Source organism: Rhinolophus hipposideros (assembly GCF_964194185.1).
Source record: "Rhinolophus hipposideros genome assembly, chromosome: 2".
In the NCBI taxonomy this organism is placed as follows: domain Eukaryota; kingdom Metazoa; phylum Chordata; class Mammalia; order Chiroptera; family Rhinolophidae; genus Rhinolophus; species Rhinolophus hipposideros.
In genome coordinates, this window is record NC_138048.1 from 40,311,543 (window position 1) to 40,332,910 (window position 21,368).

The window sequence follows — 21,368 nt, forward strand, 5'->3', positions numbered from 1 at the left end:
GAAGTATTTAATCTCTTTTAAGAATTTCATTAGAAATGATTAGTTCAAAACATGTTTTAGGAAGAATAGCCTGAAGTCTAGCTGTACAAAAGTCCTACAACTAAGGGCATACAGAGGAAGCCACCTTGATACTACTAACAAGAGGGGCAGAGATGCAGAATGGGCTGGTTCCACACTATCATGTAATTGTTAAAAATTGAGAGGACTGTTTTGGCTGTAGAAGTCCTCCTGGAGGAGCAAGGGGTCCCAGACCCACATCAGACTCCCCAGCCCAGGTTCCAGTGCCAAAAAGAGAAGTCCCCACAACTTCTGGGTGTGGAAACCAGCAGAGATTGTGGTTGAGGGAGATGAAATGCAGCTGGAGTTTCAGGCATTCCTCTTAAAGGGACTGTGCATGGACTCACTTATTCTGAACTCCAGCACTGGAGCAGCAGCTTGAAAAGCACAAGAGACATACAGAGAGGAACTGAATTGTCTGGCTTCAGACCAAGGGCTGGAGGGGCAGCATTCTCCCAGACAAAAGTGCTGATAGAAGCCATTGTTCCTTTGTTGAGCCCTCCCCTCACCCAGCATGCAGATGCAGGTGGCCTCCATATGTGAGTTTCCATCAAACTGGCTAACTCTGGTCTCTCCACCCTGGTAATTCTCTCAGAAACCACCCCACCCAAATTGCAACCCCATCCAAGCTGCTTCCAGTGGCTTTGTCATACAAGTGCACTACATTGGTTTATGCTTTGGACTTTCCTAAAACCCAAAACAAGCATCATCTGTCTTCAGTGTGTCCTGCACTTCTTCCTGAGCAACCCTAAGTCTGGCACCCATGGCAGCCAGCCTCAGTTCAAGCTTAGCCTTTTTAGGGAAACTCCAAACACAGCATGATTGGCAGCAATCTGTGAATTTCTTTGTAGCTCATGCCAAGTGGCCCTGGGCAGGGCACAGGCTATAGCTGAACTTGGTCTGAGGTGGGGCTCCTGTCAGGAGGGCTTGGGGCTGGCACACCTTTTGGCCAGCTTCTGACCATGCTGGAGCACCACCCAACCTCCTCTGAGGATGACACACCCAAAGGGAATACTGGGAAGAACACTGCTAAAGTGAATCCTGCTCCATAGGGTCAACCCCTGCACAACAGCTCCTTCACTGCAATCATGGCCAGTCCTCACAAACAATCAGCCTGAGAGTTAATCCCTTCCATTGACATGCAAGAAACAACCAAGGTTCAACTATAACAGGAGGGCACACACAACCCACACAAGTGACACACCCGGAGCACCTGGTTCAGGTGACCAGGGAGACTGTGCCACTGGGCCCCACAGGACACCTATTACATAAGGCCATTTTACTAAGACTGGAAGACATAGGAGTCCTACCTAATACATAGAAACAAACACATGCGGGCAGCCAAAAATGAAGACACAAACATCCCAAATGAAAGAACAGAACAAAGTTCCATAAAAAGAACTAAACAAAATGGAGAGGCAATCTACCAGATTCAGAGTTCAAAACAATGGTTATAAGGATGCTCAATGATCTCAGGAAGAACTTCAACAAAGCCACTGGAAACATAAAAATGGAGATAGAAGACAAAAAAGAACCAGTCAGAAATGAAGAATATAATAACTGAAATTTAAAAAACACATTAGAGTGAATCAACAGTAGATTAGATGAAGTAAAGAACTGAATCAGTAATTTAGAAGATAAGGAAGCAGCAAATACCCAATCAGAACAGAAAAAAAAAAGAATTAAAAAAGATTAGGATTGTTTGAGGGGCCTCTGGGACAACATTGAGTGTAACAACATTTGCATCATAGGGGTACCAGGAGGAGAAGAGAGAGAGCAAAAAATTGAAAACGTATTAGAAGAAATAATGACTGAGAAGTTTCCTAACCTGGTGAAGGAAATATACATACAAGCCCAAGAAGCACAGAGAGTCCCAAACAAGATAAACCAAAAGAGGCTCACACCAAGACACATCATAATTAAAATACCAAAGATTAAAGACAAAGAGAGAGTCTTAAAAGTAGCAAGAGAAAAGCAGTTAGTTACCAACAAGGCAGCTCCCATAAGACAGCTGGTTTCTCAACAAAACTTTGCAGGCCAGAAGGGACTGGCATGAAATGTTCAAAGTGATGAAAAGTAAGGACCTACAACCAAGATTGCACCCAGCAAACTACCCAGCAAAGCTATCGATTAGAATGAAAGGACAGATAAAGAGCTTCCCAGACAAAAAAAAGCTAAAGGAGTTCATCACCACCAAACCAGTATTACAAGGAAGGTTAGAGGGATTTCTTTAAGAATATGAAGAATTAAAAAAAAAAAAAAAAAAGATTTAAAATATGAATAATAAAATAGCAATAATTACATATCTATCAGCAATACTTTAAATGTAAATGGGTTAAATATTCCAATCAAAAGATAGGGTAGTTGAATGGATAAGAACACAGGACCCTTATATATGTTGCCTACAAGAGACTAACTTCAGATTGAAAGACATACATAGACTGAAAGTAAAGTGATGGAAAAGATATTTCATAGAAAAAAAAAAGCTGGGGTAGTAATACTTGTACCAGACAAAAGAGACTTTAAAACAAAGGCTATAGCAAGAGACAAAGAAGGGTCCAGTAATCCCAAAAGGGTATTTATCTAAAGAAACCCAAAACACTACTTCAAAGAGACATGTAAATCCATATGTTCATTGCAGCATTATTTACAATAGCCAAGATACAGAGGCAACCTGGGTGTCCGTCAATAAATAAATGGATAAAGAAAATGTGGTATATATATATACAATAGAATATTGCTCAGCAATAAAAAAGAATGAAATCTTGCATTTTCCAACAACATGGATGGACTTAAAGGATATTGTACTGAATGGAGTAAGTCAGACTAAGAAAGACAAATGCCACATGATTTAACTTACATGTGGAATCTACAGAACAAAATTAGCCTCAGTTCGTGGCTTAGCCTTTCCTGGGAAACTCCAAACACAGCATGATTGGCAGCAATCTGTGAATTGCTTTGTAGCTCATGCCAAGTGGCCCTGGGCAGGGCACAGACTATAGCTGAACAAACAAACCAGAAACAAACTCATATGTACAGAGTACATTTTGATGGTTGCCAGATTGGGGGGTGGGGTGGGTGAAAAGGAGGAAGTGATCAAGAAGTATAAATTGGTAGTTATAAAATAGTTATAGGGATGTAAAGCGAATCATAAGGAAAATAGTCAACAATATTGTAATAACTATTTATGGTGTCAGATGGGTACTAGATTTTTTGGAGTGATCATTTTGTAAATTATATAAATGTCCAATCACTATATTGTAAATTTGAAACTAATATATATTGTATCCCAACTGCAATGGAAATATTTTTCAAATGATTAAAATTTTTAAAAGTTTTGGCCTCCAAGGGGGCAAAATTCAATTACTTAGATCATACATTCATGTGGAGTATTCATTCTCTGATAATTGCTGCAGTATACTGTCTCTTTTGAGACTCATGCATAAATGGAGCATGAGGAATGATACCAATTTATGACACCTACTTAACCTTTTTCATCAGTTACATCATGAGTGTGTATAAATCATATAATGATCTACTACTACAGAATTGACTGTGCTGATAAAACAAAATAAGTAAAATCAACCAAAAGTCCCTTTGGTTAAATACCTTGTAGTGATTTATATCTTTTTATTTTTCCAGTAGAGTTAAGGCTAAGTATGTGGTCTTGTGTTTTCTCTTTAAGTTCCTTTTCCTACATCCTTATAGTTCTTTCTTGGTTCTGTTTTTCTCTGTTTTGAACTACTGTTTCAGAATATATCCCCTCATTAATTGATTTCACTCATATTCAAGCATTCTTCTGAATAGAGTCACAGTATCATAGGTTATAATGACATAAGCATAACTCAGATCATAGCCAAAATTCTCTTTTAAAGACAAAGAGGGCTAAGGGCTAATCAGATATTGAACTGGGGGACAACTCTTGGCCCTCTGTTCCACATATTGCTCTAGCTAACATAATGTTCCACTTTCTTTCTACACTCTTGCCTGCATGAATATGCTCATTTTTAGCTATTTCCTAATACCCAATAAACCTCGCACTATAATTTATGCTTACATGTCATCAGTCCTTACTCAAAATAATTATAACCTGATTGAGTTTTCAGGAATCAGATGGAAATAAGGGACCTGCAAAGAACTTTTAAGAACCTCTGAATATTTGAATATTTATAACTGCTCTGAGACTTCAAGCAAGTCTGCATTAAGACTTCCTAGTTTTTAAGACTTCCTACTTTGCTTGCTCCAAAAATTCAGAATAAAAATGAAAGTAAACTAAAAGCCAAGTTATGAGGATGAGGTTTTCAAAAAATAGAAGAGAGAGAGTAAGATATTTACCAAAAGGAAGTGCCTAACAATGTAAAACCTAGATGTGGTTAGACTTCTGACAAAAAAGCAAGGAGGCATGGGCAGAAAGGCCAAGTGAAACCCTTATTTCCAGAAGTCCAATCCTCTCCCTAAAGTTAATAGGCTGTATCAGCCTTCTAACTTCCCTTTTCATTTACTTGGGTAAGTCATTTATATTTAATGGAGTCTATATCTCTGTGCCAGCATTGTGAAACATGACTAGATATTTATAGACAAAGACCTTCCCTCAAGGAACTTACCATTTAATTGGTGGGACAAGATTAACTAACAACAAGGTCTCTTTTCTGGAATAAATTTACTATCTACCACTCTTTTTCTTCAAGTTTACCTGAGCTGAAAGCAAGGCTCAGAGGGACCTTGTATACTAGTTGTTAAGGGGTATCAGAATAAATAAGACATGGTACCACCTTCATGGGGCTTGCCTTCCAGTGGAAAATAAAGGTATTAGACAAATGGGAGAATGAAATAACATGGTAAAGCAGTGCACACTTTTCTTTTTTTTTCTTTTCTTTTCCCTCTTCTTCCTCCTCCTCCCCACCCCACTTCGATTCAAGCCATTGTTTCTCAGTCTAGTTGTGTAGGACACAGCTCCCTGGCCTATGAGCCTTGCGCTCCCCCACCCTGCTGAGACAGAGGGTCTCTGGTCATAGGCCGGCCGCTCACAGCAGCTCTTGCCGGCCACTCACGTTGGCTACCAGCCGCTCCTGGCAGCACATGGTAGTCCGTGGCAGCACAGCAGCCTGCAGCAGCACGCAGCAGCCCATGGCAGCCTAGGGCAGCTACGGCAGCTCACGCTGGAGGAGCACATTTTCATGGGTGTGCAGAAGATTCACTTCAGCTGGGGCTATTGGGGCAAGGTTTAATGGAAAGGCTGTATTTGATCTGCATTGCAGTGAATGAGTAGCTCTTTGATAATTAGAGAAGTGAACAGGCATGGGAGGTATTTTATAACTAAGGAAATGAAAGGGCAAAAGCAGAGAAGCCAGGAATTTCGTGGCCGTTTCAAAGACTTGATACATATTTGGATCATGATTTTATGAAATAGTGACATGAAGACCACTACTTGTTTCAGAATAAACGAAATAAGCATTGGGTGGGACAACAGAACCATGAGAAAATACACAGTCTGTTTCTTTGGGGCTATTTATAAAGGGCATAGAAATAACTACAAATGAGAATATTCATTTGAACATGGTTGTTCAAATGCTAACACACTGTGATATTGATACACTCACCCAGTCCTACTGGCCCTCAGTTTTTAAAAAACTTAAATAAAGGATTGGATTGAAAAACAAGAAAATTCTTATCCACTATCCTTCCTACACAAAAACACATATACAACTTCACCTCCCTTAGTGTGTGACCGACACTATAAAATCACCTCTACGCCTCACTTTCTGTGACAATATGTTACTTTTCCATTTAGCCATTGGGCTGTCAAGCAATACTATTAGCACCATTGGCCATCCCTTCCAGTTCCAGCGTTTTATGACTATATGCTTGGGAGGAGTGCACAAAGTGGAGAAGAGAGCTAGCTAGCTATTGGTCTCAGCCACATCACTGCCTTGCAATGGGATTATGGAAACAAACTGCAGTTCCTGCACATTCTTCTCAGCAGGATGCGGATCACTGACTGCCGCATTGGCTGGCATAGGAATTTTTCTTGAGTGGAGGAATAAATAAATAAATAAATGCGGGTTTGCCAACAGGCCCTAAAAGTCATCAAGAATACTCCCCTTTGTATAAAGAAGGTATTCTATTTCCTGTGTATCTGAGACTGAAACTGACGTTTGTAGTGCAGGAATGATGCACTGAGCTAAGTGGCACAATTCTAATTTTCCATCCGACCAGTGTGTTGACACTTTGCTGCTTGTCTTGAATTATGCATATCCATCTTATGTCACTCAGGACATCCAGAGCTTTCCCCATGGGGTTTCTCTTGTCAAAAAAAAAATTTTTTTTTCAGAAGAGGGATGAAGATCACAGTTGCTTTTGGCTGGGATTTATAAGCCATTAGTTATGGTTGTTCTTGCTGTTACTGCTTGTGCTGTTTTTCTCAAACATTCATATTTAATGATAGGAAATTTTCAATGTTAAAAATAAATTTAAATACATGCAGTAAAAGGATGAAACTTCTACCATACCCAGGCCATCAAATGATACAGTATCCCTTTTCAAGTCACTATAGGTTTAGGAAGTTTCTTATTTTAAAAACTCTTATGAAAACCACTACTATATTATCACAGTATGGATATTCCATGACTAAGCTGTAACTAGCATATTTGATGCCCAGAGTATATTTTTGAAAACACATGGAAAAATATTTTCAGAAATAATCAGGAAATGAAACAAACAATAAAATGAACAGAAAAGACACATAGTCAGTGAACACATAGTTCATTGAAGTTTATGTGTAAAACCATGCAAGGTAAAAGATATTTGAAAAATAATATTGGAATAAAAAAGGAAGACTGTACAGCTATTTTAAAGTAATTTTTATATCTACATAAATTGTGTGAACTTTGATCCTTTAGTTATAGCCTGATATAGTAATTTATATAAATAATTTTCAGTAACTATAAATGAATTTCATTAAAACTGAAATTCTAAAGATACAATTTATGCAATTACTAAATTGTACCACTAATATACAGTGTGTTTTTCTTGATTCATTTTTCAAATTTTAAAACAGCACTTTAAAGAGAATATATTTCTTTTTTTTTTTAAATTTATTGGGGTGACAATTGTTAGTGAAATTACATAGATTCAGGTGTGCAATTCTGTATTACATCATCTATAAATCCCATTGTGTGATCACCACCCAGAGTCAGTTCTTCTTCCATCATCATATATTTGATCCCCCTTACCCTCATCTTCCACCACCCACCCCCTCCGAATATATTTCAATTGTAAAGATTTTAATCAATAAAACATTTTATGTGTGAACTTTAGTTCCTATTTTAAAATCCCTCACAATATGTACAGTTTCAGTATTTTAAATTTTAAACAAATAAATATTCAAAATGGTTGCATAGAATGAAAGAAATAAAACTACTGCTCACATTCTGTTTCTTTGTCTCTATAATCACTGAGGTATTATTGTGTATTTAAAACCTACTTCTTAAATGCAGAATTGTGCAGTACCACAGGGACTGAAGATTCAAACTATGCCTGGAGAAAGCTGGAGTGATTCCAAACATTATGAATTGACTCTTGAAATGTAGCTGAATTTGTGTACGTCTAGGGCCAGCTCTATAACTGGGGAGTTCTCTTAGTTAACTTTCATGTAGAATGCAATGGTCATCAAAACATAAGTACTAAAAATGGGTTATTTTGAAGCTAACACACCTATATTACAACCCAGCAGTAACCACAGTGATTATTTAGAAATTTACACCAGAACAATCAGGGGAGAGGAAGGGCCAGTATTTTATCACTGACGTTGTTTAGAATTGCATGTATATGTTGATAATTAAAAGTGGACCAACTTTAACTTGTTTTTAAATTCTGCACGATGTACCCCCTTATTGCCCACACCCAGGGTTGTGGACATCTCACTGTCATAACTACTTAGGAATGTGACAGTTTCTCGTGCAAAGGGGATGCAGAAAGAGGTTTACATTGCTCTTTTATTTTCCCATTAGATTTTTCTTTGATTATCTTGAACAAGATACAGTCTCTCAGAGCTTTCAAATCTCCGAGAGAGAGAGTCTTTCTGTCTGGGTCAATCAAACAAGGCTTCCAAGAGGAAGTTGAACCCCCTCTTGCTCCAAACCCCACCCTGGTGCAAATCTGGTCCTCCTCCCATTATCATAGTGCAATACCACCATTTACCTAGTCATATGGGAGCTATCTTGGTCTCTTTTCCCTTTACGGCTCCATTCCACCAGTTACCAAGTTAACTCGATTCAGCAACCAGAATATCTTTCGAATTTGTTTCCATGCCAGTGCTTTAATTTGAGTCTCATTCTATTTCATGTCACAGCCTACCAACTAGTCTTCATTCCAGACTTAGCCTTGTCCCCCTCTCTCCACCCCAATCCTCTCCACATCACTGTCACACTTCACATCCTTAAAATGAAAATCCCATCACAAGGCTTTTTACCTAAAACCCTCCAGAGAGTCCTCAATGTCTGCAGAAACATGTTCAGACTTCATCAAATGGCATTTAGCCCCTGAGTTCTTATGTAAACTCACCCACTCCCATATTTCAGCAACCCAAGTCCACTTAATGTTCCGCCCCAGCCCTGGTGAAAGTCTCATGTCATTTTGTGTGACATGCATCATTCTATTATAATTAAATATGCATTTATGCATCTATCTTTCTATCTGCTCTGTGACCTTCTTAGTAGGATGGTACCTGTCTCTGAATAAGGAGACAGCCTTAGAAAAGGTATGAAAGTGAGATGGCACAATGTACCCTGAGACTGAACGGAGAGAGCTTCACAAAAATAAAAATCTGTTCACAACTCTAACTAATGCTTTCTGTGCATTAGGACACAGAGCAGACACAGCTGAACCCTTAGAACGATGATCCAAAGGTACTGAGGTGAAGAATGTATGCATCTCAATATACCCTGTTGTGGTTAATTTATAACCATGAAAAACAAAAACAAACTAGATCTCAATAGTATCAAGTATGGAAAGACCTGATTTATGTTCACTAAGGGGTGATATTCAAAATATTTAATGAGTGGTCATCCAGATACCTGGATCAGCTAGTCAGAAAGGCATGCCAGCCCCAAACAATTGTATGGTCCAGTACCTTCCAGCTAAGCAAGTGTAGCTGCAGGTATAAATACCATCAGGAGCCAAAGCGGGTAGGTAATTTATGAAACTTATTAGCTCTTAAAAATAAGAGGTCCGTGATTATGAATCTTATGAGAAATACAATTATTTATTACCTTTAAAGACCATATACCTCGATTATAACATTGCCATGCGGAATCTCGGAACTGAGCTTCACTATCCTTCCATTGAAAACTTCTTACATAGTTCAGGTGAGGCTGTCTTTCAGAGATGGTAGGCCCTCCACTGTGGTCACAGTGATTTCAGGAAGAAAAGATGGGCTGAGAAAACTGAGATAATATTTTAGAAGCCGTGGACAGCACCATCAAAGGGAGCCTTCAGCATTTTATCAGAAACCAACGTGAATATTCCTAACTATTGCCATTAGTGATACAGTGGTTATGTGCAATGCTGAGAGTAAATGTGGGTTATGTGTTATTAGAAACACACAAGGAAAGTTCATCTCCTCCCTCTCCCAGATACTTCCTGGCCATCCTAATACATTGTGCTACAGAGATCACACTGAGATTCATTGGCATTTTCAAAACCCTAATAGATACTTAATATGTATGTGGTCAAAACTGCCAATTGCCCCCCAATATTAATGTTCCTCTTCTAATATCGTAGAAGAAAATGAAATGGGGCGAGGACCACCCAGCTAGAACCTAAATGCTCCAGCATGTCTTATATCCACTTCTGGACAACGGGCTGTTTGTGATGTATGCCGGTTCCAGTGGTGCTCATAAGATAAATGTGGCTATTAGGTATGAGAAAAAGAGAAGTTACAGAGCAAAACTGATGTTTCTCTATGACTAGCTAGGATAGCCCCTCTAACACACTCTTGGACTGTGATTAAAGTTAACCTCTAATTGTACACGTTTAGATTCTGAGCATACTAAAACGATACCCCTGCTTGTGTACACACAGACTCATGCACACACGTTATTTCTTCCATAGAAATAAGCACGGAAATTAGAGCCCATAACCATGAGAGGATACCAGAAAGGTGGATAATATTGAGTTGATTTTGAAGGGAATGGAGAATATTAGAAAATTCAAGTAAATTGCTTATAATACAATTCAATGACATAAAGTAACTCAAGTCTCATGACTCACACTCTATTATCATTTCTCGATCACTGGAGATAATAGTAGATCATGATATCAAGAGTTATTTATAGATGAGTATTGTCAACCCAAATGAAAAATGGTTTCCCAATACTACTTTCTGAGAACTATCAAGCTAATTAAATTTTGGACTAAAAGGAATTAAAAAAAAAAAACATTAGCTAAAGTTATACAGCCCTTACAATGCATCGGGCACTGTTCTAAGTGTTTCACAGAATTAATTCACTTAATACAACAACCCTATAGGGTCACTATCATTATTGTCCCCATTGTTTAGATGAAGAAAGAGAACCAGAATGGTAAATGGCAGAACAAGTAAATGGCAGGGATGGGATAGTAATCCAGGCAGTCTGGTTCTAACGTCCCTTATTTTAACCGCTCCACCACTGCCTCTCCAAAGAACAAAGCAAAAGGCTGATTTTACTTTTGGACTTGATTACAAAATGCCTGTGAACAATTTTCTTTCAACCATTCTGAACTCCAAGTAAAGGTGAAACTCATAAACAATGGAAATTAAGTAGAAAAGCTCCAGTGAAGCAAGCTAAACAGTATTTGATCTCAACATTACAATAGAGGAAATTTTGATAGTGGGATAGAGGAAGCAACAATTAATTAAAGAGCTTTTCAGTGTTTGGAAAGTCTGTTCAAGGCTATGATCAGCACAGGGGTTAATCTTTTCATACCTTTCATCCAGGAAATTCTGTAGTTTCAGTATCCTTAGACAGTTACATAAAATGTAGTCATATTTTGAGGCAGACATTCTTCCAATAACAATACACAGGCATTTGGCAGAAAGCAGAGCTCCATCTCTAGCATTCCACATGCACATTTCAATGGGAAAAAATGGCTACAGCCATAGAAATAAGCCTGGTAAAGACTCTAGAACTTCAAGGAATGAGAGACACATGCAGATCACCTTCTGCCCTCATGTTTCTGCTCTGACTCAACGATATGGCCAGTGTACGGTGAAGCAACACAATCTGTGTGGGATGTGGACTATGGATCCATGGTCCCTATTGAACTGGCACAGTAGAGGTAAAGAGGACGCAGGCAACACCCAAATGGAGACATAGCCCTAACCATTGTTTTCTCAAAGGAGGCAAACTATAAGTGTCGTCTGGTACTAGACCAGATTAGGATTATTTTTTTCTCACAATGAGCAGTGAGCAATCAAAGATTTCTTATTGCCTTCATTCCAGATCATATATAATGCCAAATGGTAGCCAGATATTAACTTCAGAGCTCCTGGCTGTTTGAAGGTGGAAGATTCAGTTTGTTCTCAACTAAATAAGTGGTCCAGGGGCTCACAGCAGGAGCCACTCATCAGCAATAAGACAGGTGACAGGGGTTTCTCCACCTGCAGCCTAATTCTTGCCAGCATAATCTGCTCACCTGTCCAGGAAGGGAAGGTGCTGACATTTTAATACTTTTCATTGGGATAGAAATCCTATGCGAGATACGGAGGGACCGTCCTCCCGGATTTTTTTGAGAAACACATAAAGCAAGTAAACATAATTTTATTATAAAGAAGGAAGTTTGTAGAGAACATTGCATTTTTTCCAACCTTATTCTTGATACAGCCTGATTCCTGGGAAGAGACACAGATCTCACATTGCTTTGAAGTGGAGGTGAAAAATAGTTTCTAAAGTCATTTTTAAACACTTTGACACTGTGCCAGTGTAAAGAATTCAGTAATTAAGTCACAGGAAATCCCCAAGACATAAAGGTTAAAAGTAATGTGATTTTAAGGAATAGTCATCAGCTCTGTCTGGGAGAACAAATCTTACCAGTCATTCCTTATCTTAACCTGTGTCCTTAATTTAATGCAAGTAACTCTGCACTCCTTCAACGGCTATGATAAGACACCTGGTCAGAACCTTGTCCAAGGTTTTCCATTTCATTTTTTCGAATAATTTGATTCACTGTATTTGGGGCTAAATATATTATTGTACAATATATTTCATTTATTCATTTTTTTTGCTTAACAAACAACTATTTTAAATGATAATGTTAAAACTTATTTCCTGTTTAATTGAATTTTGTGGGGGTTGCTTGGTGAAAAGAATATTAACAAAAATGTCGTTAACGTTTATCGGCTTTTTATTGTGTTCACTTACTGTGCCAGGTACTTCATCTATTTACTGCATTTATAATCTCCACAACAGGCCCATAATTTAGGTACAATTATTAACTCTATTTTACAAATGAGGAAACTAAGGATAAAAGAGGATAAGAAGTTTAATCAAGATCACACAATAAGTGGCAGAGCCAGTAAATTAACCCAGTCTAACACCCAAGTTCATTTTTGGAAGCACAGTCAGAGGAGGAATAGACGTTGTATCCCACTCCCAGTATGATACAGCACTGACAATTATTTTACTTCATTTCGTAGGGAATAGTTTATATATTCTTCAAATTGCTATGAATTCTGTTTAATAATATTTGACTGCAATTGTAGCTTTGTGATTGTAGGCATCTGATAGTGAAAAATCCAGTCAGCCATCTAAGTCCCTTGTCAACGTAATATCAGATATACACACATAAAAATATATAAACATGAAAAAGCTTAGATGAATGAAGGGGAGTTTTGTTTTGCTCCTGGTTGTGTGCCGTCCTAGCATCACGAAGACAAACTCCGAAGCACCCAGTTCCAGAATTGAAGGTGACATTCTATAGGATTTCAGTGACCATATTTTCCGATCTAAAACCACAGCACACAGACTGATAAGAGAACATGTGCTTGTGGGGATTATAAAGCAGGATATTTGAAAGCAAAACAGAAAATCTGAAACCTCTGCTAGCTATTTATAGCCCATCTCCCTTTACAATACGCGGGCCCCTGTGTCAATTAAGGGTGCAAGTGAACTCACCAGAAAGAAGAAATTGATTGTTTTGCTTACATAAAATCTTTGCAGAAGGGGCCAAACATCATCTATGCAGAACCCAAGCTCTTTCCTATGTCACATGACACCCAAGTTGGAACCATTCTATTTCAACATAATAGACACAATGACGGAATGCTCCCATCCTGTATTTTTCAGCATTTTCTCATTGAGTATTCTGCAGGCACACCCCCCACTGAAGCAAGTAGTGTGATTTCATTTAGCAACATTATTCAAGAGCAACCATGGAGTAGGTATAACCCCAGTTACCCAATACTTATCCTACTCGACTGAATACTACAACACTGTGCCAAGCCTCAGTTTGGAAAGAACAAGCTACTCACCATCGGTATGACATCCAGAGCATTTGCTAGTAGTAGTGATAAATTTGTACCCAACTACTTATAATATCTGCCCAATTCCCTTTTCTTATCAGCAGAACCTGTTTTAAAGAACATCATCCAAGCTGTGACTTGAATACCATGTTCTGATTTGGTTTATGTCTTAGAATGTCTTCTGTGAGCAAATCTAAATATTTGGTTTCATTTATATCCACCACATAAAGACCACATCATACTAATATCAGAAAGGGAAAACATTACTTTCAACACCCCCTGAGAAATAAAACAAGAAATAATCTAAGTACATGCTTTACCTTTGACACTCCAGATGCCCAGATGTGGGATTAGGAAGAGGACCCAGTACGATTTTCCAGATCCAAGCATGGCCGGTGATGTCTTCATTTCCTGTGCATATCAGGGATGGAATAACTTCTCAAGTACAGAAGGCTTCCCTCTCTCCCTTGAGTTCTTCAGAGTTGGATCAGGTTAACTACCCCCAATGACATCTGTGAAATGAAAAGAAAGAGGATGTAGGAATGGACAGTAGTCTGAATAGTTTGTGAAACAAAGTGAACAGAAAGACTATGTGATACTCTTCTGTGGTTTTTGTTTCTTGTCAGATTTGGGTGTTCACTTTCAAATGCTCTGATCTGCAAAGCAGCTCAGTCCTGAACTTCTCTTTCCGCTTACCACCCTTTTTGCTCCATGTTGAGGTTTTTCTCATTCAAAGTTCAGTCAAATGAACAATTAAACTCTAAAGAAATCTATATTGTTGCAATCTTTAGGTTGAGGTTTTAATCAAATCAAGGTCAGGAAATTCATGGTAAAAAGTACCGATGGTATGTACACATTTCCCCCTTTTCATAGTTTGTGATTATGAAACTTCTTTTATGTAAAAGATTTTAGAATTATCTTCCTAAACATGTCATAATAAGGCAAGAATACTTATTGTCATTAAACCAGTGAAGATGTACTTGAGGTTATGGAGAAAATGAGTGGCAGGAAGCACTTCCTCAACAGGTGAGGGAAGGGCAACTGTCTTTAATCTGCAGATAAATATCAATGGAACAAGATCATTGGTAGTATTGGCTACATGCTTTTTCTAAATAATAAAGTGCCAAGCTAAATAACATCTTGAATATCAATTAAAGGAAAATTCCATTTTCAACATTCTTCATGTGTTTACTGTGTGGATTAAATAGAGTAGAAACAATGAAGGAAGAAATGGAAATGTTCAAGATCAGAAAGCTCAGGGTTGACAAGGGACAATTTTCTCCACAGCCACTTGTAATAATTAGCTTCTAATTCCTAGAAGCTAATTAAATTCACCCATGTGAGATTAAAAATGAGAAATCTATATTGGTGACATCTGTGGTCATTGACAGAAATTGGTTTTGTAAATCTTTCTCTCGGAGGCTGGTAATTTGTTTTCAAGGCCAAACATCAATGGTTTTAAGTGCATAAAGTTAAAAAAAAAACAGTTTCATGTACTAACTGATTCACAAATAGACATTGTGTGATGGTTGGAGGAACAAAGCTAAATGAGTCACTGTTCCTGATTTTAAAGAACTCAATCAACAAGTACTGTAATTTTCTCACATGAAACTTTAGTGTTGAAACTTAAATATTCATGCATTTCAACCACCATAATGTAACATAGAGCAACTATATGATTCCTAGAACTTCCATCACTTATCAAGTAAACATGCTGAGAAATATTCATGCAGAATTTACACAACTTTCTTTTCCATGCTGAAGGTGGAGTGCAAATTCCCATGGCAACTAAAGCAACTAGGCCCTTTTAGAATGATCCCAGAGGTCAAACCATAAGCCAAAGTTCTAATTATATCGTTGCAAACCAGAAAGAAGTCGTATAAACTTTGTTTATCTCAGAAGAAAACCTTTATGATTCACTATTTCAAAGATTTTTTTTCATATAGTAAAAAGTCCAGGCTAATTAGGTAAAAATTTAAAAACAAATTTAAAAACCTAATGTATTTTTAAAAGAATTCTAGTTGGTTACTTTTATTGGCATGACCGGTCCTTTATCTTTCCACAACTAAAGTCCTGAGCCTTAATTCTAGTGAAAAAAGAAGTGAAAGAAGCCTGGCTCAGAAGTTTGTTGGTTCAGCAACAAATCAATTTTGCTTTACATTTACACCTCATCTAGTAATTAACCTTTGATCTTGATCCTTGTCCCATTGTAATCATATACTGTTTGATCAGAAAATTATACATTTATGTAAGTGTGCAAATATAAAGAATTTACTAAATTCTTAAAAATGATTGCATTGCATTTTAGAAACAATTTAAAAACTTGAACTTATCTCACATTTTACAGTGAAAGACAAAAAGCAAAATAGAACTTGGCATCTTCAAATTCATTTTGTAGACATTTTAGGAGCTAGTCAGACGACAAATACTTCAGTTCACTTACAGATTCAGTTGCTTTCATGCATCATGAAACAACTGTAATTTCTCCAATATTTTAACCTCAGGGTGATCAGAGAAACATCAATAACAAAACAAGACACAGACTCCTAGAGAGGTCTTGTCACTGACATTAGACTTCAGTTCAGAGGAATGAATCGTGGTTCTGAATTTTTAACACCCCCAGAACATTGCATACCTTTGACCACAAATGTAGTTCAGCATTTAAAACATTTCCCATTCTTCTACATAGGGTCCACTCCTGATCAATGTTACTGATAACAAAGGTTTATATACATATAACTGTACTTTAGAATTAGCCTGGGCACTTTTTATAAAATGTGTGTGATTCCTGGATCCCCTCCATATCCATTGAGTGAGAATCTCACAAGACTGAGACCAAATGTCACTATTTTAAAGAAATCTCTGGGGGAAGATCCAAGTTGGCAGAGTAGATAAAAGCTGTACTTGCCTCCTCTCATGACCACATTAAAATTACAATTAAATTATAGCAAAATCAACCTGGAGAACCATCTGAAATCTAGCTGAACAGAAGTTTTATAACTAAGGATAAAAAGAAGAGCCAATCGAGACTGGTAGGAGGGGAGGAGATGAGAAACTGGCCAGCCCCACACCTGCTGTGGCAGCTAAGAATAAGGAGGGAATCTCAGCTGTGGAGGTCCCCCAACTGCCAGAGGAGAGACAGACCCCAGCCCCACAACAGGCTCCTCAGCCCAGAGTACCTGTGCTGGGAAGAGGAGCCCCCACAAAATCTGGCTATGAAAAACAGTGGGGATTCCAACCATCTGAGTACTATGGAAGGCTGTGGGAAACCCAGATGTCCTCTTAAAGGGCCTGTTCACATACTCACTCACATGTAGGCACTCACCCTAGCTTTTGGTGGAGGAAAGGTGCCTCAGGAGGCTTCAGAGACATATGGGTAGAGACTGAGTTGGGTAAATTTAAGGCAAGGACTGGAGGGACAGTCGCCATTTACCCTGTGTAGAATCTTCCTTCTGTGTAGCTGGCAGGCAGGCGCCATCTCTCCTGTGTTGAACCCTCTCAGACATGGCTAAATCTGAATCTGAATTGGCATAGTGAGCTCTGCTCACTTCACCCTGGTGACACCCTGGGAACCTGTTCTACCCAACTTGTGCAATGCCAGAGGCAATTTCTTGGTAAGTAGCCAACCCCTCCTTTGTTGCACTCTTTGTAGGACAACTCTTGGGGGTCCACAGGCCCCAGGCAGAGAGCAGTTGCTCTCAGTGTGCTCTGAAACTATTGCTGAGTAGCTCCAGGCTCAGCACTGGTACCAACCCAGAATCTAACCTAGTGAACATCACTCGTCCCACCCTAGTGACTTCCTGAGACCCCGCATCACCCAACCCACATACCACACAACCACACAACACTTTATCAGAGGCCGAGCCTTACAAGACCCAGCCTTGGGGATTCCTGGGCTTTTGGCAGAGCTATCCCAGGCCTGGTATTGGTGTCAGCCATCCTCAGTTTGCAGCATGGCTCCTCCCATGCACCTCCTGGTCTAGCACAGACAGTGAGTAACTGAAGATTGCTTTATAGCTTTTACCAGGTAGTCCTGAGACAGTCACAGGCAGTGGCTAACCTGGGCCTGCACCAGAGCTCCCCACAAGAGGCCCAAGAACAAACATACTCAGACGTCAGCTTCAGACCACAGCAGAGCACCATCCAATTAGCCCACAAGCAGTACATCCAAAGGGCAATCTCAACAGGCATCAGAGACCAGTGAGTGAATCCTGCTCTGTGAGGATTCACCACACAACAGCCCATAAGCTGTGGATATGGCCAAAACTCACAGCCAGTCAGCCTGAGGTTTAATCCCACCCACTGATGTACCAATAGTAATCAATGCTCATAACAGGAGAGCACACACAACCCCCAAAAGTGACACTCCTGGACTACCCAGCATGGGTGACCAGGGAGACTGTGCCATTGAGCTCTACAGGGGACTGACTACATAAGGCCACCCAGCTAAGATTGAGACATAGCAGATCTACCTAATACATAGAAACAAAAACAGAGAGGCAGCCAAAATGAAGGAAAAAGAACTAAATGAAATGGAGGCAAGCAAACTACCAGAGGAGAGTTGAAAGCAATGGTTCTAAGGATGCTCAATGAACTTAGGTGAATAATATATAAAATCAGTGAGAACTTCAACAAAAAACTAGTTAGCATAAAAAAGGACAGAGACCATAAAAAAGAACCAGTCAGAAATGATGACTACAATAATTGAAATGAAGAATACAGTAGAAAAATTCGCCAGCAGACTAGATGAAACAGAGGATTGAATCAGCGATTTGGAAGACAAGGGAGCAGAAAACACACAATCAGAACAGCAAAAAGAAAAAAGAAAAAAAAATGAGGATAGTTTAAGGGACCTCTGGGGTAACATCGAGCATAACTACATTCACATCAGAGGAGTACCAGAAGGAGAACAGAGAAAGCAAAAAACTGAGAACCTGTATGAAAAAACAATGACTGAAAATATTCTAATGTGGCAAAGGAAATAGACATCCAAGCCCAGGAAGCACAGAAAATCCCAAACAAGATGAACCCTAATAGGCCCACACCAAGACATATAATAATTAAAATAGCAAATGTTAAAGAATAATAAAAGCAGCAAGAGAAGAGCAACTAGTTAATTACAAAGGCATTCCCATAAGATTACTAGATGATTTCTCAACAGAAACTTTGCAGGCCAGAAGGAATTGGCACAAAATATGCAAAGTGATAAAAAGCTAGGACCTACAACTAAGATTACTCTACTCAGCAAAGCTATCATTTAGAATCGAAGGACAGATAAAGTGCTTGCAAGACAAGAAAAAGCTAAAGAAGTTTATTACCACCAAACCGTTTTACAAGAAATGTTACAGGGACTTCTTTAAGAAGAGGAAGTATATGTTTGTGTGTGTGTGTATGGGAGAACATAAAGATGAATAATAAAATGGCAATTAAAATGTACCTATAAATAATAACTTTAAATGTAAATGGATTAAATGCTCTAATCAAAAGACATGGGGTAGCTAAATGGATAACAAAACAAGACCCATACGTACGCTGTCTACAGGAAACCCTTTATATCTAAAGACACACAAAAACTGAAAGTAAAATGATGGAAAAGATATTTTATTAGAATGAAAATTAAAGAAAGCTGGGGTAGCAAAACTTATATCAGACAAAAATGACTTTAATACAAAGGCTATAATAAGGAACAAAGAGGGACATCATCTATTGATAAAAGGATCAATGCAACAAGAGAATAATCCTTGTAAATATTTATGTACCTAACATAGGACCACCTAAATATATAAAGCAAATATTGAGAAACATAAAAGGAGAAATTGACAGTAATACAATCGTAGTAGGATACTTTAACACCCCATAGACACTAAGGGACAGATCTTTCAGACAGATCAACAAGTAAACAGCACTCTTAAATGTCACTCTAGACCAGATGGATTTAATTGATATTTTTGGATCACTTCAACTCAAAGGAGCAGAATATACATTCTTATCAAGTGTACATGGAACATTTTCCAAGATAGACCACATGTTAGGCCACAAAACAAGTCTTAATAAACTTAAGAAGATTGAAATCATATCAAGCGTCTTCTCCAACTACAATAGTAGGAAAGTAGAAATCAATTACAAGAAAAAGCCTGGAAAACATAAAAACACATGGAAATTAAATAATATGGTACTAAATAATAAGTGGGTTCAACAATGATATCAACTAAGAAATCAAAAGATACCATGAGACATGAAAATGAAAACACAATGACCCAAAATCTATCGGACACAGGAAAAGCAGTTCTAAGAGGGAAATTCATAGTAATACAGGCCTACCTCAAAAAAACAAGAAAAAACTCAAATAAACAAGCTAATCTGACACTGAAGGAACTAGAAAAATACAAAGCCCATAGTGACTAGAAGGAAGGAAATAATAAAAATTAGAGTGGAAATAAATAAAATAGAGGCAAAAATTAGAAAAGATTACTAAAATCAAGAGCTTTTTCTTTAAAAAATAAACAAAATTGATAAACCTTTAACCAGACTCATTAAAAAGAAAGAGAAAGGACCCAAATAAATAAAATCAGAAGTGAAAGAGAAGTGACAATTGACACCCCAGAAACACAAAGGATTATGAGAAAATATTGCAAACAATTATATGCCAATGAAGTGGACAATCTGGAAGAAATGGATAAATTCCATGAAACTTAAAATCCTCCAAGTCTGAATCAAGAAGAAACAGAAAATCTAAACTGAGAGATTACTACTAATGAAATCGAATCAGTAATCAAACTACTCCCAAAAAACAAAAGTCCTGGACCAGATGGCTTCACAGGTGAATTTTACCAAATATTCAAAGAATTAACACCTATCTTTCTGAAACTATTCAAAAAAATTCAAGAGGAGGGAAAGCTCCCAAGCTCATTTTACAAAGCCACAATAACCCTGATTCCAAAACCAGAAAAAGATATTACAAAAAAAGAAAACTATAGGCTGATATTCCTAATAATATAGATGCAGAAATCCTCAACAAAGTGTTAGCAAACTGAATTCAGCAATACATTAAAAAGATCCCCATTTGGGAGACCACCTCAGGGATACTGTGGATGCCTGATCATGGCACTGTACACCAGAAGCTAAACATTAATGAATGCCAACTATAATTTTATATATATAATGTGATGGCTCGGTGCGAGGTCGGAGGGATAGTGGATGGGGGGAGGGAGGTCCACAGTGTGAGGGATATAAATAATGAACGTCTAAGTATTACCTTGTCTTGTACACCTGAAACTAATAAATAAATTAAAAATATATCATACACCATGATCAAGTGGGATTCATTCCTGGCATAAAAGGAGGTTCCATATTCGTAAATCAATTAACATGATACACCACATAAGCAAAATGAAAGTTAAAAATTGTATGATCATATCAATAGATGCAGAAAAATCATTTGACAAAATCCAGCATCGATTTATGATAAAAACTCTCAGCAAAGTGGAAATAAAGGGACCATACCTCCACATAATAAAGGCCATGTACAACAAACACACAAATGACATCCTACTAAATGGGGAACAGCTAAAAGCATTCTCCTTAAGATTAGGAACAAGAGAAGGATGCCCACTTTCACCACTTTTATCCAACATAGTATTGGAAGTCTTAGCCACAGCAATCAGACAAGAAAAATAAATAAAAAGCATCCAAATTGGAAAGAAAGAAATAAAACTGCCACAATTTGCAGATGACATGATATTATATAGAGAGAACCCTAAAGGTTCCACCCAAACTATTAGAATTGATAAATGAATTCAGTAAAGTAGGATAC

At 38.1% G+C, this 21,368-nt stretch overlaps 1 protein-coding gene across 1 annotated transcript in view; it reads right to left on the reverse strand.

Moving 5' to 3' along the window:
- The window catches only part of BTLA (B and T lymphocyte associated), a 31,990-nt gene extending 17,759 nt beyond the window's left edge, over positions 1-14,231 (reverse strand). Inside the window, exon 1 of the mRNA XM_081075123.1 lies at positions 13,876-14,231. Coding sequence (XP_080931249.1) covers positions 13,876-13,963 — 88 coding nt within the window. The 5' untranslated portion in view covers positions 13,964-14,231. The remainder of the gene's footprint in view (positions 1-13,875) is intronic.
- Between the last annotated feature and the right edge of the window lie 7,137 nt (positions 14,232-21,368).